Genomic DNA, 24,380 nt, shown 5'->3' on the forward strand with positions numbered 1-24,380 from the left:
TGGAAAAGTACCGATCGGACATCATCATAGAAAGATAGGGTTACCATTGTTTTCACACGCTTGCGCGGCACTTGAAGGGTAAGTGAACGTACATCTCTTTTCCATCCAGGTAGTAAGCCATGTGTTTAGTGCTTTATGCCATACATGTCATTCATTGCAGTGTAACTGGCTATCCATTCTAGTTAGCTACGCTGGGTACCTTTGTGCTTTTTTTCCAGTGGCCGCATTGATAGCGGCATCCTTCTCTGTTGAGATTTCATTGAGTCAGTTCAGTCAGGCTGTAGGTCGTTTTTCTCAGTAGATGCAAGGTAAGTAGTTTCAAGCATCGGCTGACTGAACAAAGAGTGGTCTTAAGTAGATTGTTAGTATTTTGTACTTCGGTTACTGTGTGGTTATGTTTCACCCATGTTGCTAACGTCGGCTACCTGCCTGGATTTTGGATAGTTACTCATTTAAAGAATTTAAAAAACAACAATTTTAGGTAAAACGTCAAGTGTGGAGACATAGATCTGTTACTAAACGAGGAGGCTCGAATGCTTGACGGTATTTAGTAACGTTAGTACAAATCAAAGACGGTTTGTCTGCTAAAATTGATTAAACGTTCCGTCATCAATCAAGGTGAGTTGGTCAATAACCTACAGACGGAGTAATGTTAAGAAGCTTGCAACGGTGTGGGTAGCTGGGCGGCTAAATATCTAACAGCTGATTAGCGGAAATTAGTCACTTTAGCCTTAAGAATGTAAAGCACCTCAAGAATTTCTCGCTCTAGTGACAAAATGGTAATACAGAGACAAGTTCTTGCTTATTTTAAGTGCGAACGGAAAGCAATTTTATCACGAATGCAAGCAAAAATGGTCGTTTAAACGGGGATGCGGTTAAAAGCAATAACTAGATTTATTACTCTGGTTCCTTCTCTTTCGTGGTGAAGAAGTGCAACCGTTGAACAGGGAACTAAATCAACGAGACTGAAACCTCTTTGGCCAAACAGAGCAACCGTGCTAAGAATGCGAATATAAATATGACGAATCACGTTTGCAAGGCCTACAGAGCTGACTAAGTTACCCTCCTCCGGAATCATCCGTGGCTGGTATTTGGAAATGATTTTGCAACCAACTGCAGGGCTACCATAAACACATGGTTTAGTTCATCCAAGTGTCTATGTTCTCTCTAGCGACACAGAAGAAATTAGGAACTGACCAAAGACACAGATTCGTCATCCGTCAGATTGAACGGTGAAAGAACTGCCATGTAGCTAAAACATCCCGGACTCGCAGCTATGAGGCCTACTTTATTACATTACTTTTATATTACGTTACTGGCATTTAGCAGACGCTCTTATCGGTTATTTTTATTTATTTTTTTACAATGTTATCCATCTATACAGCTGGATATTTACTGAGGCAATTGTGTTTTAAGTATCTTGCGCTTGAAATTAATTTGGCATTCTCTTTTTTTTAAATGATGTTTTTGTGAAGATAATGTATAAGAAACAAACACACTTTATGTCTTATTGTAACGGGTGGGGGTCGGCGGGCGAGTTTCGAACCACTACTTAACCAGGTCTCGGGGAGTGACGTAGCCGCTGAAACCCGCTACCTAAGGCTTTTTACGCAGGACTCGCACAAGCTAATCACTTCAGCTAATCACTTGGCACAATGCAAATGCATTTTATTGATTGTGGTGCTCATTTCATATGATTGTTCCATTTATTTTTATTTACTTTTAGGTGACACAGTGGGCCAGAGGGATGTACAGACAATGGTAAAGTGTGAAAGAGAAAGAAACTGACACCTCTGGAGGGCTGATTTTGCATGTGAAGTTATCCATCTGGAAGCGTAGCGGAGGCGGGCCCTGCCCTGCAGCAGCCATGCTGACCAATCCTGTGATCTTGGAGTCGCTGGTAGTGTTCTCCATTGTACTCTGCGTCCACTTCGTGGTGTGGAACCAGCTGTCGTGGTGCTCCATCGCCCTGGCCATCCAGGCCTTCTACGTGCAGCACAAGTGGGACCGCCTGCTGAAGTCGGGCGGAGCTGTGTTCCAGTTCCGCCCGGCAGCCAACAGTGGTATCGTGCCAGCCTCCATGGTGATGCCTCTGCTGGGCCTGGCCTTACGGGAGCGCTGCGAGGCCTCGGGAAATGTCTACTTTGAGCGTTTCTCCATGGTGGTGACGGTGACGGGCATGATGCTGGCGCTCTTCCTGTCGCTCATTGCCCTGGGTATCACGCGGCCTGTGCCCACCAACACGTGCATGGTGGCAGGCCTTGCCGGCAGCGCTGTCATGTACACCACCAAGCAGGCACTTACAGTTTCGGAGGTGATTGAGGTGCTGGAGGTGCTGCTGATCTTTGTCTACCTCAGCCTGATTGTGCTGTACCTGCTGCCGCGCTGCTTCACGCCGGGTGAGGCACTGCTCATCGTGGGCGGAGTTAGCTTCATCATCAACCAGCTCATCAAGCGCTCCCTCAACCTGGCAGAGGTGAAGGGTGACCCCGCCAACTACCTGCTGCCAGTCGTGGTGGTGGGTTCCCTGCTGCTGGGCATCTTCTTTGCCCTGCTCTTCTGCTTCATGGAGTCGGAGACCTGGGTGTCGTCGCTCTTCTTCCACACTATGACAGCTGTGCTGGGCCTGGGGATCATCATGCCCTGGCTCTCACTGCTCATCCGCCGCCACCCGCTCGTCTGGCTGCTGGAGTTCGTCACACTCAGCCCAAGGCGGCTCTACCTGCTGGCCTACTGGCTCCTCCTGGCGGTGCTGGCCTCAGCAGTGGTGCTCCACCAGAACTACAAGCGGGCCTCTGGTTCCAAGAAGCACCAGGCCTCTACGGTGGTGCGCAAGTACTTCCACGTGATTGTGGTGGCCACCTTTGTGCCAGGGCTGGTGTACGACCGGCAGCTGCTGCACGTGGCAGCGGTGGCGTGCCTGGCCGCATTTCTCCTGCTGGAGTATGTACGCTACTTCCGGATCCAGCCACTGGGGCAGCTCCTGCGGCAGCTGCTCACGCTCTTCCTTGACGAGCGGGACTCGGGGCCCCTCATCCTCACCCACATCTACCTGCTGGTGGGCATGTCGCTGCCCGTCTGGCTCTTCCCGGGCCCCTGTGCCCCGAAGGGGAGCCTGTCTGGCGCGGGGGGGCTTGTGCCCTATGCCGGGGTGCTGGCGGTGGGCGTTGGGGATACAGTGGCCTCAGTGTTCGGCAGCAGCATGGGCGAGATCCGTTGGCCTGGGACGAAGAAGACCATGGAGGGCACCGCCACATCCATCTTTGCCCAGATCATTGCGGTAGCGCTCTTCCTCATCTTCGACGGGGCCATCAACCTGAACACCAGTTACACATGGGTGGTGGGCTCCATCGCCCTCGTCTCCTTGCTGGAGGCCTACACCTCTCAAATAGACAACCTGCTCCTCCCCCTCTACCTCTTCATCCTCCTCATGCTCTGATCATGGCTGCAGACCTTACAGTGCAGCAGTGGATTTTGAGAATTATGAAGGAAACTTCATAATTGTAATGAATTGAAGGCCTGGCCTCCAGACATTTTACAAGGGATTGGAGGATCCAATCCTTATGTGGTAAACCATACAGGACAGAGGCCTGACCCAATAACAACCACACAAAAGACGGCTGTCCAGCAACACCTGTTTTTGTACTTCACCGAGACTTGTGTGTGTATAACGAAATATATCTGAGGTATGCATTTCATGGGGTAATATTTTTGTACAAGAAATAAACTACAATTATAGCAATTGTATCATGCAGAAATAACTCAAGCAAGGAAACCCGCTTTGGATAGTACAGTAATTGATCAGGATGCATTGAAAATGATGGTACTTTGGATATGGAAAAAACCCTTTTCATAGCACAGAATTTAAGCATGAGCCCAAGTACATATCATGGCACCATCTTTAAAATTGACAGCTGCGGAACAAAAACGTGTTTACTGAGCTGTAACAATATTGAAAGCAATTATTACCTTCAGCAGACTGGTAAAAAAATTAATTAATTAAGCGTATCATTTTTGTCGGCTTGCCAGACATTCGTATCCAGAATCAGTCACAACCACAGTCTTATGCTCTACGTGTTCTGTTATACATTTGTATAGCCTGATGTTTAGCTCACTGCTCGAGGGTACATCAGCAGCGTCCCTCGGCTTTTTAAGCACGGGGCGCGTTGCTGTAGCCATTGGTCCCCCTGCTGCTGTGCTGCGCTCTAGAGCAGAGCGTCTTTGTTTTTCATGTGTATTGGGATAGCTTGTTCTTTGGAGACGCGTTTGCCCCAGGGGTGCTGTTGCACTCAGAACCCATGAATTATGAAACGGGAGATTGAATTTCGCCATGTGATGCTTGATTGTCAGTTCAGCAGCTTCAGCCGCTGAAACTGTCAAATATATGAGGGGTTTGAGATAAAAATAGTGTATGAAGGAAAACTGCTTTTTAAATATAATTGGCAGCTAATATGAGGCCATTTCGTTGCAAAATGTGCTGTTTTGTTGTATGCAGGCTTTCAAGAATATTTCACAGGTGTACCAGCATTTTTAATTGCCTCCTGTAAATCTGGAATGATTTCTCTTGCTAGTTGCCTTTGTCTTAGTCTTTGATATGAAGGATCAGTTGCTTGACTTTTGTATCACAAATAAATGAAAGCTGCCCTTTTGTTTTTGAAGGTCCAGGCTGGCTTTCTCTGTATGATGGAGACACATCTTTATGGAAAATGGCTGGTAAATGTCATTAACATTACATCAATCAATAGGAGGCACTTGAATCCATAGAAAGATGTGAAATGTGTCTGGACTCATTTACTGATACAGCCAGCAGTATTGGTGCTTGCCCTGTTTATTGAAGCTTTCCTCATTGCCTGTGCCCTTTTTTTAAAAAAAGGACATGTATAGTACTTTCCTTTGGACCCATTACTGATTGCCTGAAGTCTGACAGCAGACAGATTTTGCAATGGTTAATCATGTGCTGCAATCATCCTGGCATAGTGTATTTGTCCTTCCACCCCATCACTTACTCCCCATTCCCTAATATACTAAAATACTTAGGTTTCTTTCCTCATCCTCCTCATGGAACACAGTCTCATTGTACAGAATCGTCATGGAGTCTTCCTACGTGTTCCTAGCATGCTATCATACGTCTGAAATGGTTGGTCATGAAACCAAATTTGATGCTGTGAATTTTTTTGTGATATACAGTGACGTGAGGTGGAGACTGGTCTTTGTATATCCAAATGACGTGTTTACACTAATGTTTTAGTCACATGTAAAGCAATTACTGTTTTCCACTAATACACAGCGCATACTTTTCCCTGTCCATGCCTTTGGCTGCCCAGTATGTGTGCCTACTGAATATGTGTGATGAAACACTGATAGTTTAGAAGTTGCATGTTAACCATTATTTACATAGTTTGATTAATGGACTGTAGTGCTTGCCGATTCACTGTATGCCAGATCTGGATTGATGAAGAAAACAGGTGGGGGTCCCAGAGAATGGCTTCAAAACTAGATCAAGACTTAAGGAATGTATAGTCATGTAGCTGTTGCCAAGGTAATTAATCTTATCTGGCTGCATTTTGTTTTCAGTTTCTTTTCAGTCAGTGTGTGATTTTGCATATGATGAGATACTGGTGGTATAACATCAGCTATGCTCCATATACTCCTGATTGCTCCATTTCTTTTCACTTCGTCTACAGATAGTGTTAGCTCTGCATCTGCACAGAGCAAATGGACCATACATTTGAAGTTCAGCATGTTCAGTTCAATCTGTTGTGTGTCCCTTTTATACGCCTAGTATTTATGAAATGACTGGTTAAAACTACATTACCTCCACGTTGTGGGACGTGTTTGTGAGTTTTGACCACAAATGCTAAATCAGTTTAAACCAGCTGGTTGGGTTAAAAGCAGTGGTATAACCATGAAATGTTGAAATCTGTGCATGAAGATATATTTTTTCTTTTTGTGTCTTTACGCTCCCTTTTAGGTTGGTGCATTCTCTGCTTGCTTTGTGATCTGTGAACACACTTTGCTTTGGCTTTTTGTTCACTCTACTCTGCACCAAAATGGAATCAGTGATCAGACACCTGTACAGCACTGCATGGCAGATTGTCTCATGCTTGAGGAACCTGTTCACTTTCAAATGTATTCATAGTAACACTAAGTATTATAGGACAATCATCCAAGGCAACTTGATATCCCTAAGGAAATTGTAATAATGCCTATAATAGAACAAATCAATAAGCTGACATTTTTCTCCACCTCCTTAAGAGCAGAGTAGATAAGGGCACAAACCCATGGTGTCCCTGACAAGTCTCCGAGCCAACCAGGAAAGATGGAACATATCTGTCTGTGCTGTGTTAACTAACAGCACAATGAGTTATGTGTGCTTGCTGTCTCAGGCTTCACTTTGTCATGGGCAGCTGTGTGGAACTGTTTGGGGTCCAGGCCTGGTGCCTCTTACCACTACCTGTGGGGCCTGAGCTTAAACAACAGGGGGAACACTTACAATACCTGGCCTTATCTGATCAGACTGTACATGAGTTATCCAGTGTAGGCAGTGCAGCTTACCCATGAGTGAGGTCACTGATTCAGGGGTAGAAATAACTGTTAGTGTAGACTACAAATATGAAGAGGAGTGAAGACCTCACCAAAGATGGTACCAGCTGCATTTCCCCATTCTTTGAATATAATTGCACTATGAAGCTGAAAGCCATAATTACCCTCTAAAGCTGCTGCATGATTACTCAAGTTACCTGCTAAAACACCATGTGAAATTCCATGCCTTTAAGCCTGAGCTGGCTTCTAACATGATACAATCTGCCCTATTTATAATAATATTTGCTTGCTATTGTATCAAGTAATCAAATGCTTAGACCGACATTGTATATTCAGTGTTTACTTCACTGAAAATATCAATTTTAGCAGTGTTGCTGTATGTGTATATTGTGTACCAGAATTTGCTTTCTTAAGTAGCATGTACTTCTTTCCAACACCTGTGTGTTCCCTCTGTCTCTGAATGGTTAATGTTGGGTTTAAAGGGAATGGACATCAGAATAGGACACAATAAACGGTGGGATTTGTTCAACCTGGCCTCTGTGTAAAAGAATGTTTTTTTTTCTCTTCTGAAAACAGCCACACCCTGAGTCCTATAGGAGTGTCTATCTGATGGTGCCTAAGGCTAGGTTCTCACTACACGATTTTAGCCCTGATTTTCCATGCACCAACAGTTTTTGGAGATCGCCGACAAAAGCCCCAGATCAGAGGCAAATCGGGGTTTGCTCGGGGCTCGCAAAAGACGCTATCCGAGAGACTCGCTGATGTCTCACAGACACCCGACATATCTAGCAGGCTAAATATCTGGACCTATCGGGGAGTCCAAATCCTGTAGTGTGAAAAGTGTTGTGACCTGGTTGTGACTGGCAGTGAGCGCAGCGACAAGCTACAGCCAATGAGAGTGCAAGACACGGGGTGAGGAGAAACCCAGGGGAGGAGTTGTACAACATCAACAAGCATGGCTACAGCAGAAGTTCCACGATCTGCTTGGACCCAAGAAATGGAGGAAAATTTGGTTGAACTTTGGCAGGAGCACCAATGCCTTTCTGATGTTTTCAAAAAAATAAATTCCTGCAGTATTGTGAATATGAATTCATGACTTAAGACTGTGACTCTTACATTACAATTTAATTGCATAAACAATATCAATAATAGCAGTACCCCGTCAAAATACAAATACTGTGAGATAAGATTTTGGCCATATTGCTTACAGAGCATAATATCTTTGTCTACAGTAGCCATTTTTGGAAGAAAAAAATCCCTGTCTCGCGTATGGTATCGTGTCATTTCCCGTGTCACCTCTTGCGTGTGTTTTCGTGACAAAACGTAGTTTGGAGACCAGACAGACTCGTAGATTCCTCCTGGTAAAAGATCTTGTAATGTGTCGCCCCCGTCGCTGATCAGTCATGTAGTGTGCAAACCACAACGACTTCAAGATTCCCGATTATATGACAGCAAGTTGTGTAGTGTGAACAGTACAGCGATCTGACGACTTTGAAAGTAATGTAGTGTGAACCTGGCCTAAAGCGTAATTACGTTTGGCTCAGTTAAATTCAATTTGGCCATTCATAAAAAGACAGAGCCCTAACATAAAAAAGCTCCTGTTCTTTGTACACTACTAATCATAGTTCCATGTTTGTACTAAGTACATCACTAATGAGACCCACCCATATTAAATGAGAAAAGTATGCAATACAAAGTAGGCAGTTTTAAGAGTAGGACCAGGCTTGTAATTGAACATTGTGGGTAGGTCCAGTTCTGTTAACTTTAGAAATGTTCAATTTCTGCTTGTGTTTGCCTAACAGTAGAGGAGCAACGAACATCTCAACACTGAAATGTTTATTATTATTTCTGTTGCTTGATCCCATGGTTACACTGATACAATTTATATATGTGAGGAAAATGTGTTTTAACTGTATGCAAACTAACGCAAAATTGTTTTTTTTAAACGTTATTTAAAAACAGCATTGGTATATTATAATAATTTCATTTATGCTGCCTTTGATAGCGGATGCTTCACTTCAGTGCATCAAATGTGTTGTTTTTCCTACGAGTTACAACCTATGTCATCATGATTCAGTTAGAATGTAGTCCCTCTGGAAAACTGACGAGCTCAAGGCTGCCTTCTCATTCAGAACTCAGCTGTGCTGGGGCAGGGACCCTGCGACCGTTCAGGTGTAGAGAGGAGGGAAGGGCAGCTCCTGGGTGGGCTGTAGCCTGAAAGCAGCAGAGAAGTACACCACACATTCTCCAGTGACCATCGGCAGCCCCACAAGTTATGCTGAGAGGATCTGTCACACATCTGTGTTCACATCTGGCCAGCACACCAATGGGGAATCAGAGGCTGAGCGCTGCTCTTTAACCCATACGTTTCACCATATGAAGTTCAGAGCCTAGCAATCACAAAGAGTGAGTCAATACACAATCTTTATGCAATGTTTGCAGTGATGCTTATGGAAAGTCCAAAGGTGAAAGGTTGTGGATAACTCTTAATGGAGCTCCTGATGCAACCTCCCATAAGCACGTCTATAAAATGTTATCGTAACGTTTGGCCTACTGAAATCCCCATTTCCCCATCTTTCCATGAGACGCGGATCTCATTAGATGCCCCCCATATTTCCCACAATGCCTTGCACTCACCAGTTCTCAGGGCTCCAGTGGGTGTCCTGGGACTCCATGATGTGGAAGGTGTAGACATGACGCGACTGGTCGGATGAGTTGTGGGCACTGCGATGGACCACCTCCCCATGGATCAGAACCACCCCTCCTGTGCAGGTGCATCTCCTGGTCATAGGCCAACCCCAATATTTCATAACCTCACTTCCTAGGGCTGGGCGGTATATTGACTTTTTAAGGTATATCGATATATTTTCAAATGAGATATAGGATGAGACAATACCATTTATATCGATATAGTATGATGTTGTGTTATACAACCCATTTCTTCCGTAAAGCCGTGCCAGTGTTTGCATCTCTCCTCTCTCACACTCTCTGCGCATCCCCACCCCCACTCTCCCTCTGCATCTGCGCGCAAACCCGGTGTTCTGTCGATTTGTCCTACCTTAACGAAATGTCCTACCATAGCGTAGATTGATAGTCATATCTATCGATCTTTGCTACCCCATCGGGAAATACTACTGCAAATAGGTTATACTACCCTAGAGGCCAAAAAAGGTTGGTAATTCTTTTTATACCTTCTCAGAAAATGGATCTAAGCTAACTGCCGTAAAACTTCCAATAATAGCCGAGTCTCCAATAAACGCAGGCCTCATACTTGCACCCCTTTCAGTGAAATAAACACCTGCCTCAAATAAACGCCAGAGAAAATTATATTTACTTTTTGTGACTATAAAACGAAAGAGCAGTGGGTTAAAATGTTTACAGCAGTCCTATTTATTTTTTGTGGCTAAAAAACGAAATAACGCAAACAAATAATTTTTTACATTAGGCTAAATGAGGTTGTTTTAGTTAATTCAATTTGCCTTATTCATGTTCATGTGTTCATGAATTAGATTAAATATAAACGAACAAAACAAGGTGTCTTTCAGATCATGGTAGCCTAAATTCACAGTGATACTGCTATTCTTACAGACTGTGCTTTCCCATCATAGGTTGCAATGACAATGTTTAACTTACTTTATTAGTGATTCCTGTTTGAGTTGCTACCAAAGAGTGCTGTATAATGTTTGTTAAGTAGGCTACTTGGGGAAAAAAAAAAACTGGTGAAATTCCCTGGACAGTTCAGCTACCAATAACTTGCAGAAGCCTGAGGGCTTTAGGTGAAATAAATGCAGGTCTCTTATCATTGCCAATAAACGCCGTTAAAGTTAAGTAATTAAAGCAAATAAAAGTTTTACAGTACATTATTGTTCATCCAACAGCAATTTCAAAAATGCTGTCAAGTAACTTTAATAATAGGCATAGCCCACTTATAGTTTATCCATCACATAAACTGTATGTATTTTGACAGTCTAGTTTACATGCTGACGTAGTCTAGTTTGTCCATCAACACACTCTAATCAATACCAGTGTACCAACTTAGTAGCATATTTTGATATTTGAAACTTCATCAGAAAAAACTACCAGGATATAACTATAGAATGTTCTGATAGTCTGATTTACCTTATCAGAAAGTGCTACCAATATAAACCTACAGATAGCATATTGCGATAGTCTGAAATGTCTTATCAGAAAATGTTCTCAACATAAACCTACAGGTAGCGTATTTTGATAGTCTGAAATACCTTATCAGAAAGTGCTACCAACATAAACCTGTTTTTAAAATAGGCTGTTTATTTTATATATTTTTTCACTTACATGTTGATATATTGTGCAGCTGTATATTTTCAAACAGGACAGGCCTGTTGTTATTTTTGTTTTTTTTACATTTTTATTGTTATTTGCACAGCTGTGTGTTTTGTCAAGCAGGAGAGGAAAACCTGTAATTGTACTCTATTTTAATCAGTCTGTTATTGTTGTTGAAAACAACTTAAGGAGCATTCTCAGAGATAGGCCTATTTTTATTTAATATAGGCTATTTATTTAATTTAATTTTTCATTTAAATGTTTTGCAGCTATATATTTTCAAATAGGGAAGGAAACCCTGTTTTTGCATTTTATTTTGATCACAGTCTCTTTTAATAAAAGTGCTTGTGACAGCTCACACGTGGCTTTGACTTTACTGAACATTTAGCCCACTTTGTAGAAAATACCGAGATATATATCGTTTATCTCCATTCAGCCTAAAATACTGAGATATGATTTTTGGTCCATATGGCCCAGCCCTACTTCAGACCTGCCCTCTGACCCCAGCTGTGACCCCAGCTCAGCTCTAACCTCCTAACCTCACCCCAGACGTGCCATCCTTTGCAAATACTGACCTTGGTGCAGCTCTGCATTCTGCCTCTCACACAGTAATGTCAGTAATGCTGCTGGATTTCATTGATTAATGAGCCCCTAAGAGTTCACTGTTCCCAGTTGCCTAAACATGACTCAGCTCATTTTTACTAATGCAGTTAATTTTCCACTCCTCTGCTTTTTCATTAACCAGGGAAACGGACAGAGACTGTATGACCTTAGATAAGGCTCTTCCCTCTCCCTCTGCTGCTGGTGTGTGCGCAGGACGGCCCTCACCTTTCTTGACTGGAGCAGGAATGAACAGATTATTGTCATAGCCCCGCTCTCTTCCCACAAAGTCCGTCAGGGGCAAGGTCCCCTTTGGGGTGCGGACCATTCGCCTGGTGATTCCATCTGGGGTTGAGAGAGGAGATGGAAAACCTGTCATAACCTGCATTGTGTCATGCAAAACACCCTGCGAGATGCAGTGTTTCATGGTTTAGACAGCCCAATGTGTGTGAAGAGTATTAATTCAACTGCAGTGACCTGGTCTGACACTGTTACTCTTTCATCTTCAATGGATACACTTCTGTTCTTTTGTTCTAGAAGTCGCTCTGGATAAGAGCGTCTGTTAACTGAATGTAAGAAGTAATGAAATGTAATGACTTAAGGCTAATGATAATTGGCCACTTGTTTTTATGATGTTCCTAATATGATAAAGTGTACCCAAGCAGGGTGCTTGCCCTTTTCCCAAATAAAAAATCCAGACGTTTTCCAGACTTTTTCAAAACTGTCCAATTTTTAAACTTCGGGTGTTGGAGCCATAAGTTCGAAAACACGCAACGACCCATTTCTGCTGGCAGCACTGGGCTAGCTACGTGTGTCAACTTAGTAACAGCAGGCTGCGGTCCAGACCAACACTGCGAGTTTCTTTGTTAAAGGAAAAGCTTGCTCAGTGTGAAACACTAACTGCAGGCAAGATAGTTCTTACGGCATAAGAACAGATGCATTAAAGTTTACTAATTCATATAGCTATGTGGAAGCTAACGTTACCATGCACAGACGTGTCTATGTACAAACTGCTCTTATTACACATCATCATGGGCGTGCAGCCATGGCCTTATTGCATATTTACATGACATGACACTGATAAAGTTAATCTGATTCAAGTTAATTTTTTCTGCTGTTGTTAATTTGTTAAACAGACCAAGTCCTAGCAGTTGATAATCTAACGCAGCTTGCTGTAACGTTAGCCATATGCTGTAGTTAACGTTACAACTGCGATCTTCACGGTACATTATACAGGTTGTAGTCATTGCATCAGATTGTCATGAGAAACAACAACAAAAAACATTATAAAACAAATTTTACCTGGACGTCCTCTCACGGAGTGTGTTGTCTGCTTCACACATGTGAGATGTTTACTTCCTAGTTTCGGACGCCCGTTCAACGAATAACGTGACTGGCCCACTCAAGTTGACAAGGTAACACAAGCTTTGATTGGATATCACTCCAGCACATTTATGTGACCAGCTAGCGAAATCATATCAACTTTTTATTTGCTTTTCTTCATATATTACGTATTTTAAAATGTTTTTGTGTATTTGTGCACTGTCAAATTCTACTATGAGCTAACCTTTTTTCCAGACTTTTTCAAGACTTTCACACAAAATTCCAGACTTTTCAAGGTCTGGAAAACAGCAATTCAAAATTCCATACTTTTTAAGACTTTCAAGACCTGCGCAAGCACCCTGCCAAGTCAGCCACCTGTGTGTATCCAAACATTGCTTATGGTTATAAATAACACACGTATCTTCCCATACACAGAACACATCATGTGTACAAAACTAGTGATAGGCTAATCTATAACCATAGTTGTAATATCTATATTAATGATACAAAGCAAAATTACTTAAATTAATAGTTTGACATTAACTTTATCTTTAAACAATTAATATACACAGCTAAGGGATGCAGTTTGGCACCTGATGCCCTGTGCTGTCCCCCCCTTACTCTTGTTTCATAATTCATTTTATACTATGTATATAATCATAGCACAAGGATGATAACTTCTCCATCTCACTATTCTCATTTATTTATTATATGACAACTACAGAAGTACTGCACAATGCATAATTGCACAAAAATCTTTCTATTTGTTGTATTTTATACCTCTCTATTTATTTTATTCAATTTATTCTTTTGTTGTTTTTGATGTGTGCCGGACGGTGCAGTTGTGACACTCAAATTTCCTTCGGGATTAATTAAGTATTTCTTATTCTTATTCTTATTAATGCTCCTATATATTGACACTACATTGCTACAGTCCAATTACCTGTAGCTGGTAATATTGTGTTGGCTACTATGATATAATCAGTATGATTTTCATAACTTCAGAAAATGAAGGCAAGAAAAATGAGCTAAGAACTATGGGATGTTATTTGTCCAGCTTAATATTTTTAGTGGCTGATGCTACTGAAATGTTTAAGGAGACTATAAGGAACACCATTTCTATTTGTTGGCCAAGGGAATTAATGTTAATCTGTCATATTGGCGAGACAGACATTAAGGTTTTATGTCTCAAAGGTCCTCATCTCCTCAGCGTGAGCTCTTTATGCTGATAGAATGAGGGGGCTGCAGGCAGATAAGACCCGGGCCAAGATCAACAGGAAATGTTGGGTGGGAGGGCTTTCCAGCATATGACCCTAAGGTGGGGTAATGCGGTTTGACAGGGTTTCTGTGAGCGTGTCCTACTTTTGTGGGACCCAGGGATGAACCACAGGCAGCCATTCTCCAGCGTGGCATCCTCCAGCGCTATCCACACGCCCATCACCCGGCCCAGTGGCTCCGTGTGCAGGAAGGTGGCGTCCTGGTGCGGCGTCACTATGGGACAGCGTGACAAAGAGTACCAATCCCCACTGTCATAGTAACGGCCTGGTATAACATCAGGATTTATTTTTAACATTACACAATTAGTCATTTAGCAGACACTCTTATCCAGAGCAAGATACATAGATTATCATTTTTACAATGTTTTAAATTTATACAGATGGAGGCGATTCTGGGTTAGGTACCTTGCCCAAGAATAAAGCAGCAGTGCCCCATCAGAGAATAAAACCAACTTTTTGCTCAACAGCCCTGCTCCTTACCTCAATGCCACGCTGCTGTCCTGCACTCTCCACATTATATTTCAATTACTAACCCCTGATAAACCAAATAGGAACTGTTTACAATGGAACTGATGGAGTTCTGTGTATTTAAGAATCTCTTAACATGTCACAGAAAAACTTCCAGCCATTTTCAAGTGCTGTCCAGTTATCCAGGCATATCACAAACCATGACTGTCACATGAGAGAACCCCACTCTTCTGTATACCATTATTTTACCATAAATGGGCCTTTCAGTTTAAGCTAAGATGTTCATTACAGTGCTCTTTCATATACAATTCAGGTTTGAAGTACTGAAGCAACAAGCAATTTCAGCAGCTTCACTGGTCTTTAATATACAAAGGCCCCATGAATTCAGTGTTCTGTGGACGTCTCCTACCTTCTCCACCAATTCCAGGTTGCTGTAAAACACAATCAGTGATGAGAGAGAATTAGCAGAGTGACAGGATTTCCAAGTGTTGCAGTTTCAGTGTCATTATTCCAGACAAAGAGCACAGAGTTTTGTAGGTCCACATGGATCCTTATGACCATTCAGGTGATTTAAGGGTGTCAGCAGAACAGTTTCCTTTGATACAGCTAACAGACCTGCTGTATCACATCTGATCAGCACACAGACAAGCGTCTACTGTACCTTAAATATGTACATGCTCTGTAAAATCACAGGACACTGTAAGCCCAGCTTCCTAGCCATGTTCTGGGGAAAGACAAAAATCATTTATTCATTTCACATTAATACTGCTTTGAAAACAGGCTTTGGTTCAATTTGATCATACACTGCTATTATAAAAAGGTGAACTATTTAAAATAAAACAAGGAAGACGGATGTTATTTACAGCAAGATACAATCAGCCAAATCCAAAGCTGTTTAACTGAAAATTTGCTGAAAATTTGAGACAACCAATCGCAGGCAACTACTTTCAAATGACTCACAACATTCTCAGGTTCAAACCATACACAAAATTGCTAAATGAGTACAGCTGTGATTGTTACGTCCCCTCACAACTCCTTTCCTGTGTTATGCCAGAAAACAATGAATAAAAAGTGTAAGAGAGGGGTAGCTCTTCACTCAGTCTCACCTGGACCTTTTGGGAATGTGTGACATTTTTATACAGGGGCTCATAAGCATGCAATGCTGTAATGTGACAAAACAAGAATATATCAAGAGACAACAGGGACAATAGTTCCATACATATGACAATATTTATACATAAAACCAAAATTGGATGACACTGATTGTGCAACATTTACCACAGAAAACAGTAAATTACTCAACATCAAACTAACATACCAAACAAAGTCCCTTAAGCATAAAAATATACAAAATCAGCGAGAAAATACCACCACTCACCATGTCCAATTTTGTTCAGAGCGCGCTCTCTTGGCACGATAAATTCCCCTAAACATTAAGAAAGACATCTACATGGAACTTCTTTGACTTTAAAATCCTGTTTCAAATATTTCATGTCAATTTTCTGTGAAGTCCCAGTTGTAACAATGACCCACACAGACACACACATACACACACACACACACACACACACACACACACACACACACACACACATCTGGATTACCTTTCTCATCAAAAACACCTTTTTCAAAGAAGAAGCGAATCTTGTCCCCACTGGTAATAAAATAGTCAGAACTCCCCTGGAGAAACAAATGGTGGCTTACATGAAATGCCTTTGTTAAAGGTGCAATGAATTCTAAAATACTGGCAGGTTGCCTTATAACTACTTTTTAAAGCTAAGACATTTTCTAAAAATTTTCTAAGACACTTTGGCACTCAGGTGAGAGTTAGTCACTGGGCAGGGTTATCATTTCAAAACTAACAGAAAAGCGCTTTGTCTATGAAAATAACTATTCTTCTTCCGTTATAATGGTATACTCAAGAGGGAGATGACTGGGAGGGGGGAAGAAACATCCTACCTGCATCTTTAATGCATACAGCAGGGCGCATGCAAATAAAGTCCAATGCACATTAAAACAAGGAACTGAGAACAGACTTAATACTTGAATATTGCACAGGAAGGAAGCCAAAATCTAAAACTAAGAAAATTTATTATTAATAATAATAATAATAATATATTTTAAACGGGGTACCTGTTTCTTCAGCTGCTCCTCATGATTGGTGGAGAACTGGATCCTGCAATGTTCTGGGGTATCCATCCTCTCCACGATCTCGCTCATTCTGGCCTTGAGCACATCACACTCCTCTGGGTCCAGGAACCCCTCCAGAACCAGGTACCCATCTTTCTGGTACTGCCACACGAACACATATATCCTCACACTCCCGGTATAACCATCCAGACCAGCATAATCACAGTTTTAACGACCCGCTTTCGTTTCGAAAGTTGTTTTAATTACTTACGGACATATGCACAATTTGTTTAATTTTCAAACTACATGCACCGTGCAAAGTAAGCATTGAGAACCTTTTTTAAGTTTCAGTGGCTGCTTATTTACTTAGTTCGCTAGTTAGTCACTGTCATTTGTTCCGTTTCACGGAGCACTTCCTTTCAGGAAAATATTTCAGGATGTCTGCTTTTTCAGCTTTCAGAATTGTACGTGACTGCAGTCAATCAAGTTTTACTTAATACAGCGCCATCATTTCCTAAAACAAGTACCTCCACGTGCATTACATACAATCAATGCATTTTCCGTTAATTTACCCAACTGATTGTCCGACTCCTTCAATATATTCAGATAATCATTCTTAATTTTTCAGATCTGTGAAACGAAAACGAACATACGCAACAGCCTTAGAACTGCTTTTGGAAAGCCATGGTAACGGCTGGCAAAGTGAAGCCAGAGTTATTTAACGTGCCAGTAGAAGCTAAGCACAAAATGCTTTCGGGTGGATCTTTTTCCACCAAAGCAGTTAAGCCTGTTTATGACCTAGCATGCAGGAACATCTGAAGTTACAGTTGTTACTAAAATTCTTTCTCACTCCAAACTCCCTCCTTCTCTACAACAATTTACTAATACAACCGCAAGCCGCGTGCGCAGTCAACGACCGCACTAATCTGTATCTTCGTTCGTCATGGTACAGAGTTCAGTCTAGTCAAATAAAGTTGTTAGTCTTGCAGTGACCACTGCTAAACGGTAACGTGTGTATATTGTACTCGCTATACGAAGGCCCAAAGGAAACACCGTGCAACAATAGTAGGTTAGTATGTTACACCAATTTAACGTCATACAGGTTTAATTTGGAAAAATAATTCTAACACAACCACGGACACCAACCTTTTTGACCCCCTCATCCGTTAAAACTTCCATGCTATCTATGCAACTTTTGCACGAGAAAATGCTGTCATCCGGGAACCTGAACACTTGAACGATCCTGAGGCACCATGTGATCATGTCATACAAGATTAAACTGTAACTTCCAAAAGCCAATAATAGGCTTTTGGACTTTAACTCTTTCATGAATAGCGAGGCAATCGTTTGCTTATTCATTCTTTCTTTTTACATTTTCTGTTTACGTTTTCGAAACATATCCACCATTTCGACAACATCGTATAACAATAAATGCAAAATGAGTGCAAAAATATGTATATAATTGTATTTATTGAATGAGCAGAGTGCGCCTCCCTGTGGAACTAAAATACTATCCAGTACATAAAAGTTCTGTTTTTACTATCCACAAACGTCCTGCGAGAGAAAACGACCCGACTTTTCACAGACGTCCCAGCCCCAACTTTAACAGAACACAATGATTACGGACCGAAAAAACACAGGTTGGCATTTATAAATTTTACTTTATTGTATTTTAATGTCAGACCTGTGGAAAAAAAAGTAAGAGAAAGGAATGACAACCTTAGGGCACTTTATTAAAAAATGTTAATACTGAAAATGACAGATGATGTTATAAGTGTACTACACAGCAAAGTCATCCCAATTCATTTATGTTCAACCTGTCAATTAATATAACAGTTTTGGCAACTTAAAGGATAATATGTTGTAATTTATTAATGACCAAAAATAAAACAGAACAATAAGAACTTTATGGGTAATGTTTGTGAATTGTCAGTTTATAATTTTGCTGTCACCACTGGCCATGTCTCACAAGCACTACTTAACACATTTATCAATAACATTTGTATCTTCGTGCAATGTAATCTATATCAAAGCATACAGAACTGGATGACACTCAACAAGATACTAACAAATGCAGTAGCGATATGTAAGGAAAAAAGGTCTAGAGCACAATTTCTCAACCCTAGCAATTAAAGGCAAGTCATTAATAAGAGTTGAGAAAACATCTTTTCTTTTATTAGTCCAAACACACCTCAAATAACATTAAGAATAACCTCCATTAAGAATTTAAAGCTAATAACAGTTTGAAAAGATCAAATCCAGCTCAATGTTCAGTTAAGGATTCAATAAATCCTACTTAACAGAGATCAAAAACAATGAAAAGTAGCCTTTACATACCCAGAACCAAGGTTGAGAAACTGTGGTCTACAACAAATAACGTGTTAACACAAAGCACAAAGGAAAGCTTACAAGCTTAACATGTATGTCACTATCTTAATTAGAAACAGATTAATGTATTGGTTTGCCATTGTTGCCAGCTGATAAAATTTTGGAATTATCTGTCACTACGATAATACTCACATAAAAATTAGTGAATGCCCTGTCCAGCCACTTAAATCTGGAGGTGTTTACATATGGATTTTATCTAAATTCTGAATCTGTAATCCAACAACCTTGTCTAGCTCAGCAATGCTGCCTTGGACACTTTTGCTTTGAATTTATTATTATTTATTTTTAGATAGTAGAAGTGAATACTGTTAATTGGATCAACAAACTTGTATAGGTATAAAGTAGATATTGACCAATTTCTGAGCAACTGCACGCCAACTCAGACCAAAAAAATGGTCTGAGTTGGTGTGCAAACAGGGGAAAAAAATCAACGCTAAAGTGGAAGCAAAGCAGATGAGTAACAAAAGGCTATGGTGGGAATACTGACATAACAGTTCAATCTCCCCTGTGAAGCTTGTACACATAGGCAGCACCAGATGAGGCTATTCCGTATGCCAGGACTGAGTTTCATGCCTCTTACCAGGCCATGCCTCCTCAGAGAGAATTCCATTTGTCACCCATTGGCATAATTCAGTGCAGCTGCATTCACTGTCATGTACACCGTGGTCCTCAGCATTTGCTGGGTTTCAGCAGAATGAGGCACACTCATCTAACATACAGCAAATAAGTGCAGTGGATCACAGACTCTGTTAATCTTGCTAGAAACGGAGAGACAGCTAGAGCTTCACATAGACTGGTAAACCAGCACAGACCAGATGTGAGATGAATACAATGCAAATATTACATTGTAAAAATATATAACAGGAACCATTCTTAGATGTCTTTATATGTACAACCTTACTCTGGCAAACATTATGCAATGTCAACAACAAAGCAGAATAAAGATTACTGAAATTACATATTTCCAATAAAATGAGATGCTAAGATAAATAATATATTAAAAGAAGTACAAATAAACCTTGGCAGTGAAAAAAAAAATACTGCAAGGATTACAGCTGGAATTAAGTTTCCTGAGAAAGGCTTTGTGCACTGTTGGCTGTCAACGGATAACAAAAGGCAACTCTTTGATCACTACTTAAGAAGGAAAATTTTCTCATCCTTTTAAGGAAATCCACCTTCAGTAATCTAGAGTTCACAACAAATGCAAAACTGTTAAAAAAAAAAAAACTGTACACCATGGCAACAGCAAATAAGTACAGTCTTATGCTTTTATTTCATACAAAATATGGATTTTAAAAAGAGACAACCTGAAATGTACTACTTAAGATTAAAAAAAAAGAATGAGTATCAAACCACTGACTAAAACCGAACGGCTGGAATATTGTCAACAGCAGACTTTCAAACTGGTCACCAAGCCTCACACAAGGGGGAGCTATAAACACGCAAGGTAAAATGCAGACACTGCACATGTGAGCAGTGCATTGCTGTACAGATCCATATCAAAATAAATCACTTTTTAAAAGAAAATGTGCAAAATGTTATGTCCCTTTTTCTGTTGCATTTTTGTTTGACAACTTTAAGCCCCTCCAACAAACATTTTGCTGAGAAGAAAATATATTTAATAAACACTGAACACAAGAAATTTCATCATGGGAAGACAGCTAACTCATTTGCTTGTAGTGTTTAGTTTTCAAAAGGAACATGCAAAGCTAAGTCTTGGCATAATGTTGCAATGTTTTATGCAATTCAGTGTAGCTCTCAGTGTGCACTCAAAACAGCACAGAGCCAATTTAGTGATTCTCTAACAGGCATTACACTGAAAGAATCACAACTAAGCAACGAAGATTCCATTTCTGTAGAGGAACGAGTCAGTCTTGATCAACAGACAGAATGTGTTACTTACATTTCCCCATTTGTTATACTGTAGAGTAAACACGTTACTGGTCTTGTCTGGGTCTATGGGCCAAAGTTTATTAGAGAGAGAGCAGTCAAACATCTGATTGACTTTCCTTCATTGTTTGCTCTTTGCTCTGTTGTCCCGATTCACTGCTACTAAGAGCAACGGTCTCTTGAAAAACAGTCCTCTCCTTCATTTCTAATGACTTGTGAAGGAGAGAGGTGACCTTTTGTAAAGCAGTCCACCCATTTCCCGAGGTGCTCACACTGCCTCAGAGGTCAGAGAGGCCAGGCTGTCCTTTTGAAAAAAAAAATAACACTTTATTTTAGTCTGCACAAGAGAAGGTCAGATCGCCTATCTTTAGGTTGTGAGAGGATACCAGAAAAGGTATCTAAAACAAGAAGGGGGAACTGGAGATATGGTTGTGATAAAAAATAAAAATCCACCTTGTTTTAAATATTTTGATAATATGAGATAACTATGTATTAAATACAACTTAGAAAGCAATATGATACATTTGATGCGAATTCCCCCAGAACAGCTGATCTCTGTGTTCTGCCAGATATCAGAAATGATCAATGACTGAAAGGTGGCTTGACAGAGCATTTCTGGTTAAGAGAGTGATGTGTGAGAGCACCACAGATTCCAGGTTGATTGGATGGCTGTAATCCACTTGAATCAGTTGGTGGGCTCCCATAACTGGCTGATCTGAGCATCAACTGAGTTTTCAATCCAGTCCTTGATGCCCTGAAATAATGCCTCTTCCAGCTAAGGTTGGACTGATCAAGACTAGACTAAACGATACTGGATGACACATGGGCATGTTTGGGGTGCGACACAGCACAATCCTCGAGGCCACGGCTGTTTTTAATGCAAAGGACTCATTTGAATATGCTCTCAGGCAAGGCCTCAGCCCCCCAGCACAGATCAGAGAGGAACATGTAATGTCCTGTTCCCTCTGTGATTGCCACCCACACCAGGACCAGCGGGGACACCATTGTTCCTTTGCTCTGTGGTCGTTGCCCACGCTTTACCCACAAGCGGGTGCCTTGTTCAGTGCCTATTGGCGTAAACATGTTGCTGGTGCAGGGCCTGCCTTACTCCTTCCCATTGACAAAGCAGGACTGAATGAAGCCTTTTGATCTTTTTTTTTCTTTCATAAAACTAAAATAGTCAGTCACATACAGCCATTTCAGCCTGAGGACCAGGGGCCCCTTCAGGTTCGTAAACAGAATTATGCTTAGAAACACATTGACATAATCAATAAAAAAAAGAAATGTAAATGCAATCCATTATCGTATTATAAAAAAGTCATCAAAGTCTGTGACTACTTGGACAAATCTGCAACATCAAACACACGAGTAGCATGTAAAGGGGTCCCTGCTTTTGCTCTACACAGAGAGGTCCAGGCTCACCATCCCAATGATTGTGTGCAGCATCCAACTGTGCTACGCAGGATCCAAGAGACATGCTCACTGCAACAGGGGTTTGATTAATTGCGTATCAATTTGTTGTTTATTTCTCAAGAGGTGATAATCTAACATCTGCCTCAAAAAGTAATTTCATACTTTCATTCTAAGGCTGAAAGTATGAGCATTTTAAGTGTTGGTTTACCAGGATAACGCTATGATTATTGATGACTAAATATATGCATTTGGTTTAATAATTATTTTAAAAAATACCAACAGAAACTTCCCAGTCCCTATAACAACCCAAGACATGCAGCAAATGCAAGTTAAGGCCAATATTAGTATCTAGACTTATTAGCTGTTCTTCAGCTAAGTCACCTGTACCTATTCCCTTTTAAACCTAAGACAAGGTTACTCAACCAGAGTCACAACAAGGGGAGATCTTTCAACACCAAGGAGGAATACACTGTATAAACAGTCAGACATTCGTATGAAACATTTCCTAAAGAATTTGCTTACAGAATCCTACTGTTTAGATTTTTAACGTCCATAAATGCAACAGGCTCTCCAGTTGTTCCATGGTGTGTGCGTACTGTAATCAGCACCTCAAACATCAGTGATGTCACATTTCCTCTAAATCTGGAACTATACTGTCAGGGTCACTGCATGTTGGGAACATGATATATCCTGCAAGTAGTGCTGGAAACCACATCCAACGCACATATTGCTTGTTGCTGTACATGTCTCTCCCATTTACAGTGTTTCAGAGAAACTGGAGGATACTGTAGAGAAGATAAGGAGGCATTTCCTTCTTGGCATGTGGTGTAGGGCTGGCACAACATCTTTTTAAATGCACTGAAAGAACCCCTGCTACTTCTATGTGCAGCTATGCAATCTCACTCATGATGCTCTGCAACACAGACTGGCACACCCCACTCTCCTAATGTTACCATAGTGACAGCTATGGAGCTGTGACCCTGCGAGATGAGTCAATAGACAGGATCATCCTGCCCCCACCCCCTTCACAGCAACAGTGCCAGCGACAGAGAATGGGAATGTACTGCCCCCTCCCCAAAAATGTTCTCCTCAGTATGTCTGTTACTTCCCCCCTCAGTGTAAAGACGTGATGCATGGCAGAGGTGAGACTCCTTTTCCAGCTCCAGCCTGCCCTCCTATGTGATGCTCCTGGACCGGCATGGTCCTGATGTGTGCCAGGATCTCTGGGCATTCTACCACCAATCCTGCTTTCATGCGTCTTGCTTTCATAAGGAATTAAAAAAAAAAAAAACAAAGAAGACTAAGAAGTGCCGTCCCAGTAGCAATATTCATTTTTCCTCTTTCCATTGCCAATCGGATGCGTAAATCTGTTCGTCAAGGATAGTCTTGCCTTTCCTTCCATTTTTCAAAGTTGTGAATTCAATTAATGTACGAGAACCTTAATCTTCAGGACAGAGCTCTCTGATTAGTTTAATATAAAATTCCTGACCCCCTTAACCCCTAGGTTTTTGGCAGATCAGTGCCCCAGTGGGGGAGGAGCCAGGGTCAGGGGATGGGGGCTCGTCTACATGCGTGACGGACAGCTGCAGTCCGGGGGTCCTGTGTGGGCGTGGCTCTCTCAGGCCTGCTCCTTGTCTGCCCTCCACAGCTGCTCCTTGACCTCAGAAGGCAGTGTGTTGAAGAGGTCCTCCTCCACGATGATGCCGCTCCTTTTCAGCAGGCGGCACTCACCCAGCTCCACGGGCAGGCACTCCAGCCGGTTCCCCCGCAGCTCCAGCTGCGTCAGGCATGTCAGCTCGCTGAAACGCGATGGCAGCGACTGCAGGCAGTTGTTCCCCAGGTTCAGCGTGCGCAGCTTCTTACACTGGAACAGCTCCGGGGGAAGGGTCTCAATCTGTGGGGAGAAAAAAAGCCAGTTTCGATTCAACTGCTCTCTAAAGGTAGCATAGTGAGCTACTGTACACTTAGGGAAGGTACTTAACCCAGAATTGCCTCAGTAAATATCCAGCTGTAACCTATGTACGTCACTCATAAGAGCACATACTA

General features: G+C 41.6%; 3 protein-coding genes across 7 annotated transcripts in view; 1 reads left to right on the forward strand and 2 right to left on the reverse strand.

The window, feature by feature from the left end:
- The first annotated feature begins 1 nt into the window (after position 1).
- dolk (dolichol kinase) lies at positions 2–5,044 on the forward strand. The gene is made up of 2 exons (XM_036528413.1): positions 2–78; positions 1,727–5,044. The coding sequence occupies exon 2, from the start codon at positions 1,868–1,870 to the stop codon at positions 3,437–3,439; it is 1,572 nt and encodes a 523-aa protein (XP_036384306.1). The 5' UTR covers positions 2–78; positions 1,727–1,867; the 3' UTR covers positions 3,440–5,044.
- A 2,661-nt stretch (positions 5,045–7,705) lies between these two features.
- phyhd1 (phytanoyl-CoA dioxygenase domain containing 1) lies at positions 7,706–17,883 on the reverse strand. Of its 3 annotated transcripts, none has more exons than XM_036528269.1 (11): positions 17,790–17,883; positions 16,647–16,805; positions 16,118–16,193; positions 15,892–15,939; positions 15,620–15,675; positions 15,175–15,237; positions 14,923–14,944; positions 14,131–14,259; positions 11,674–11,790; positions 9,181–9,307; positions 7,706–8,757 (listed from the first exon to the last, which is right to left on the reverse strand). In XM_036528269.1, exons 1-11 carry the CDS (start codon positions 17,820–17,822, stop codon positions 8,712–8,714), a joined length of 876 nt encoding a protein of 291 aa, XP_036384162.1. In that variant the 5' UTR covers positions 17,823–17,883; the 3' UTR covers positions 7,706–8,711. The 3 variants fall into 3 exon arrangements, with proteins under 3 accessions (XP_036384162.1, XP_036384163.1, XP_036384164.1); XM_036528270.1 differs by lacking the exon at positions 17,790–17,883 and adding an exon at positions 17,216–17,316; XM_036528271.1 differs by lacking the exon at positions 7,706–8,757 and having other exon boundaries at positions 9,201–9,324.
- Positions 17,884–20,410: 2,527 nt separating this feature from the next.
- Positions 20,411–24,380, reverse strand: part of lrrc8aa (leucine rich repeat containing 8 VRAC subunit Aa) — a 33,477-nt gene continuing 29,507 nt past the window's right edge. For all 3 annotated transcript variants that reach the window (XM_036528266.1, XM_036528265.1, XM_036528268.1), the window contains one exon: positions 20,411–24,228. In XM_036528266.1, the coding sequence (XP_036384159.1) occupies positions 23,953–24,228 (276 nt within the window). In that variant the 3' untranslated portion in view covers positions 20,411–23,952. The remainder of the gene's footprint in view (positions 24,229–24,380) is intronic.

Source organism: Megalops cyprinoides, chromosome 5 (genome assembly GCF_013368585.1).
Source record: "Megalops cyprinoides isolate fMegCyp1 chromosome 5, fMegCyp1.pri, whole genome shotgun sequence".
Classification (NCBI taxonomy): domain Eukaryota; kingdom Metazoa; phylum Chordata; class Actinopteri; order Elopiformes; family Megalopidae; genus Megalops; species Megalops cyprinoides.

Coding starts and splice junctions, on each gene's coding strand:
- phyhd1 (XM_036528269.1), bottom strand. CDS start 17,822: ATGGAAGTTTTAACGGATGAGGGGGTCAAAAAG. Junction 16,194..16,646: donor AGGAGCAGCTGAAGAAACAG/GTACCCCGTTTA, acceptor TTGTTTCTCCAG/GGGAGTTCTGACTATTTTAT. Junction 9,308..11,673: donor TCCTGCTCCAGTCAAGAAAG/GTGAGGGCCGTC, acceptor GCACCTGCACAG/GAGGGGTGGTTCTGATCCAT.
- dolk (XM_036528413.1), top strand. CDS start 1,868: ATGCTGACCAATCCTGTGATCTTGGAGTCGCTGGTAGTGTTCTCCATT.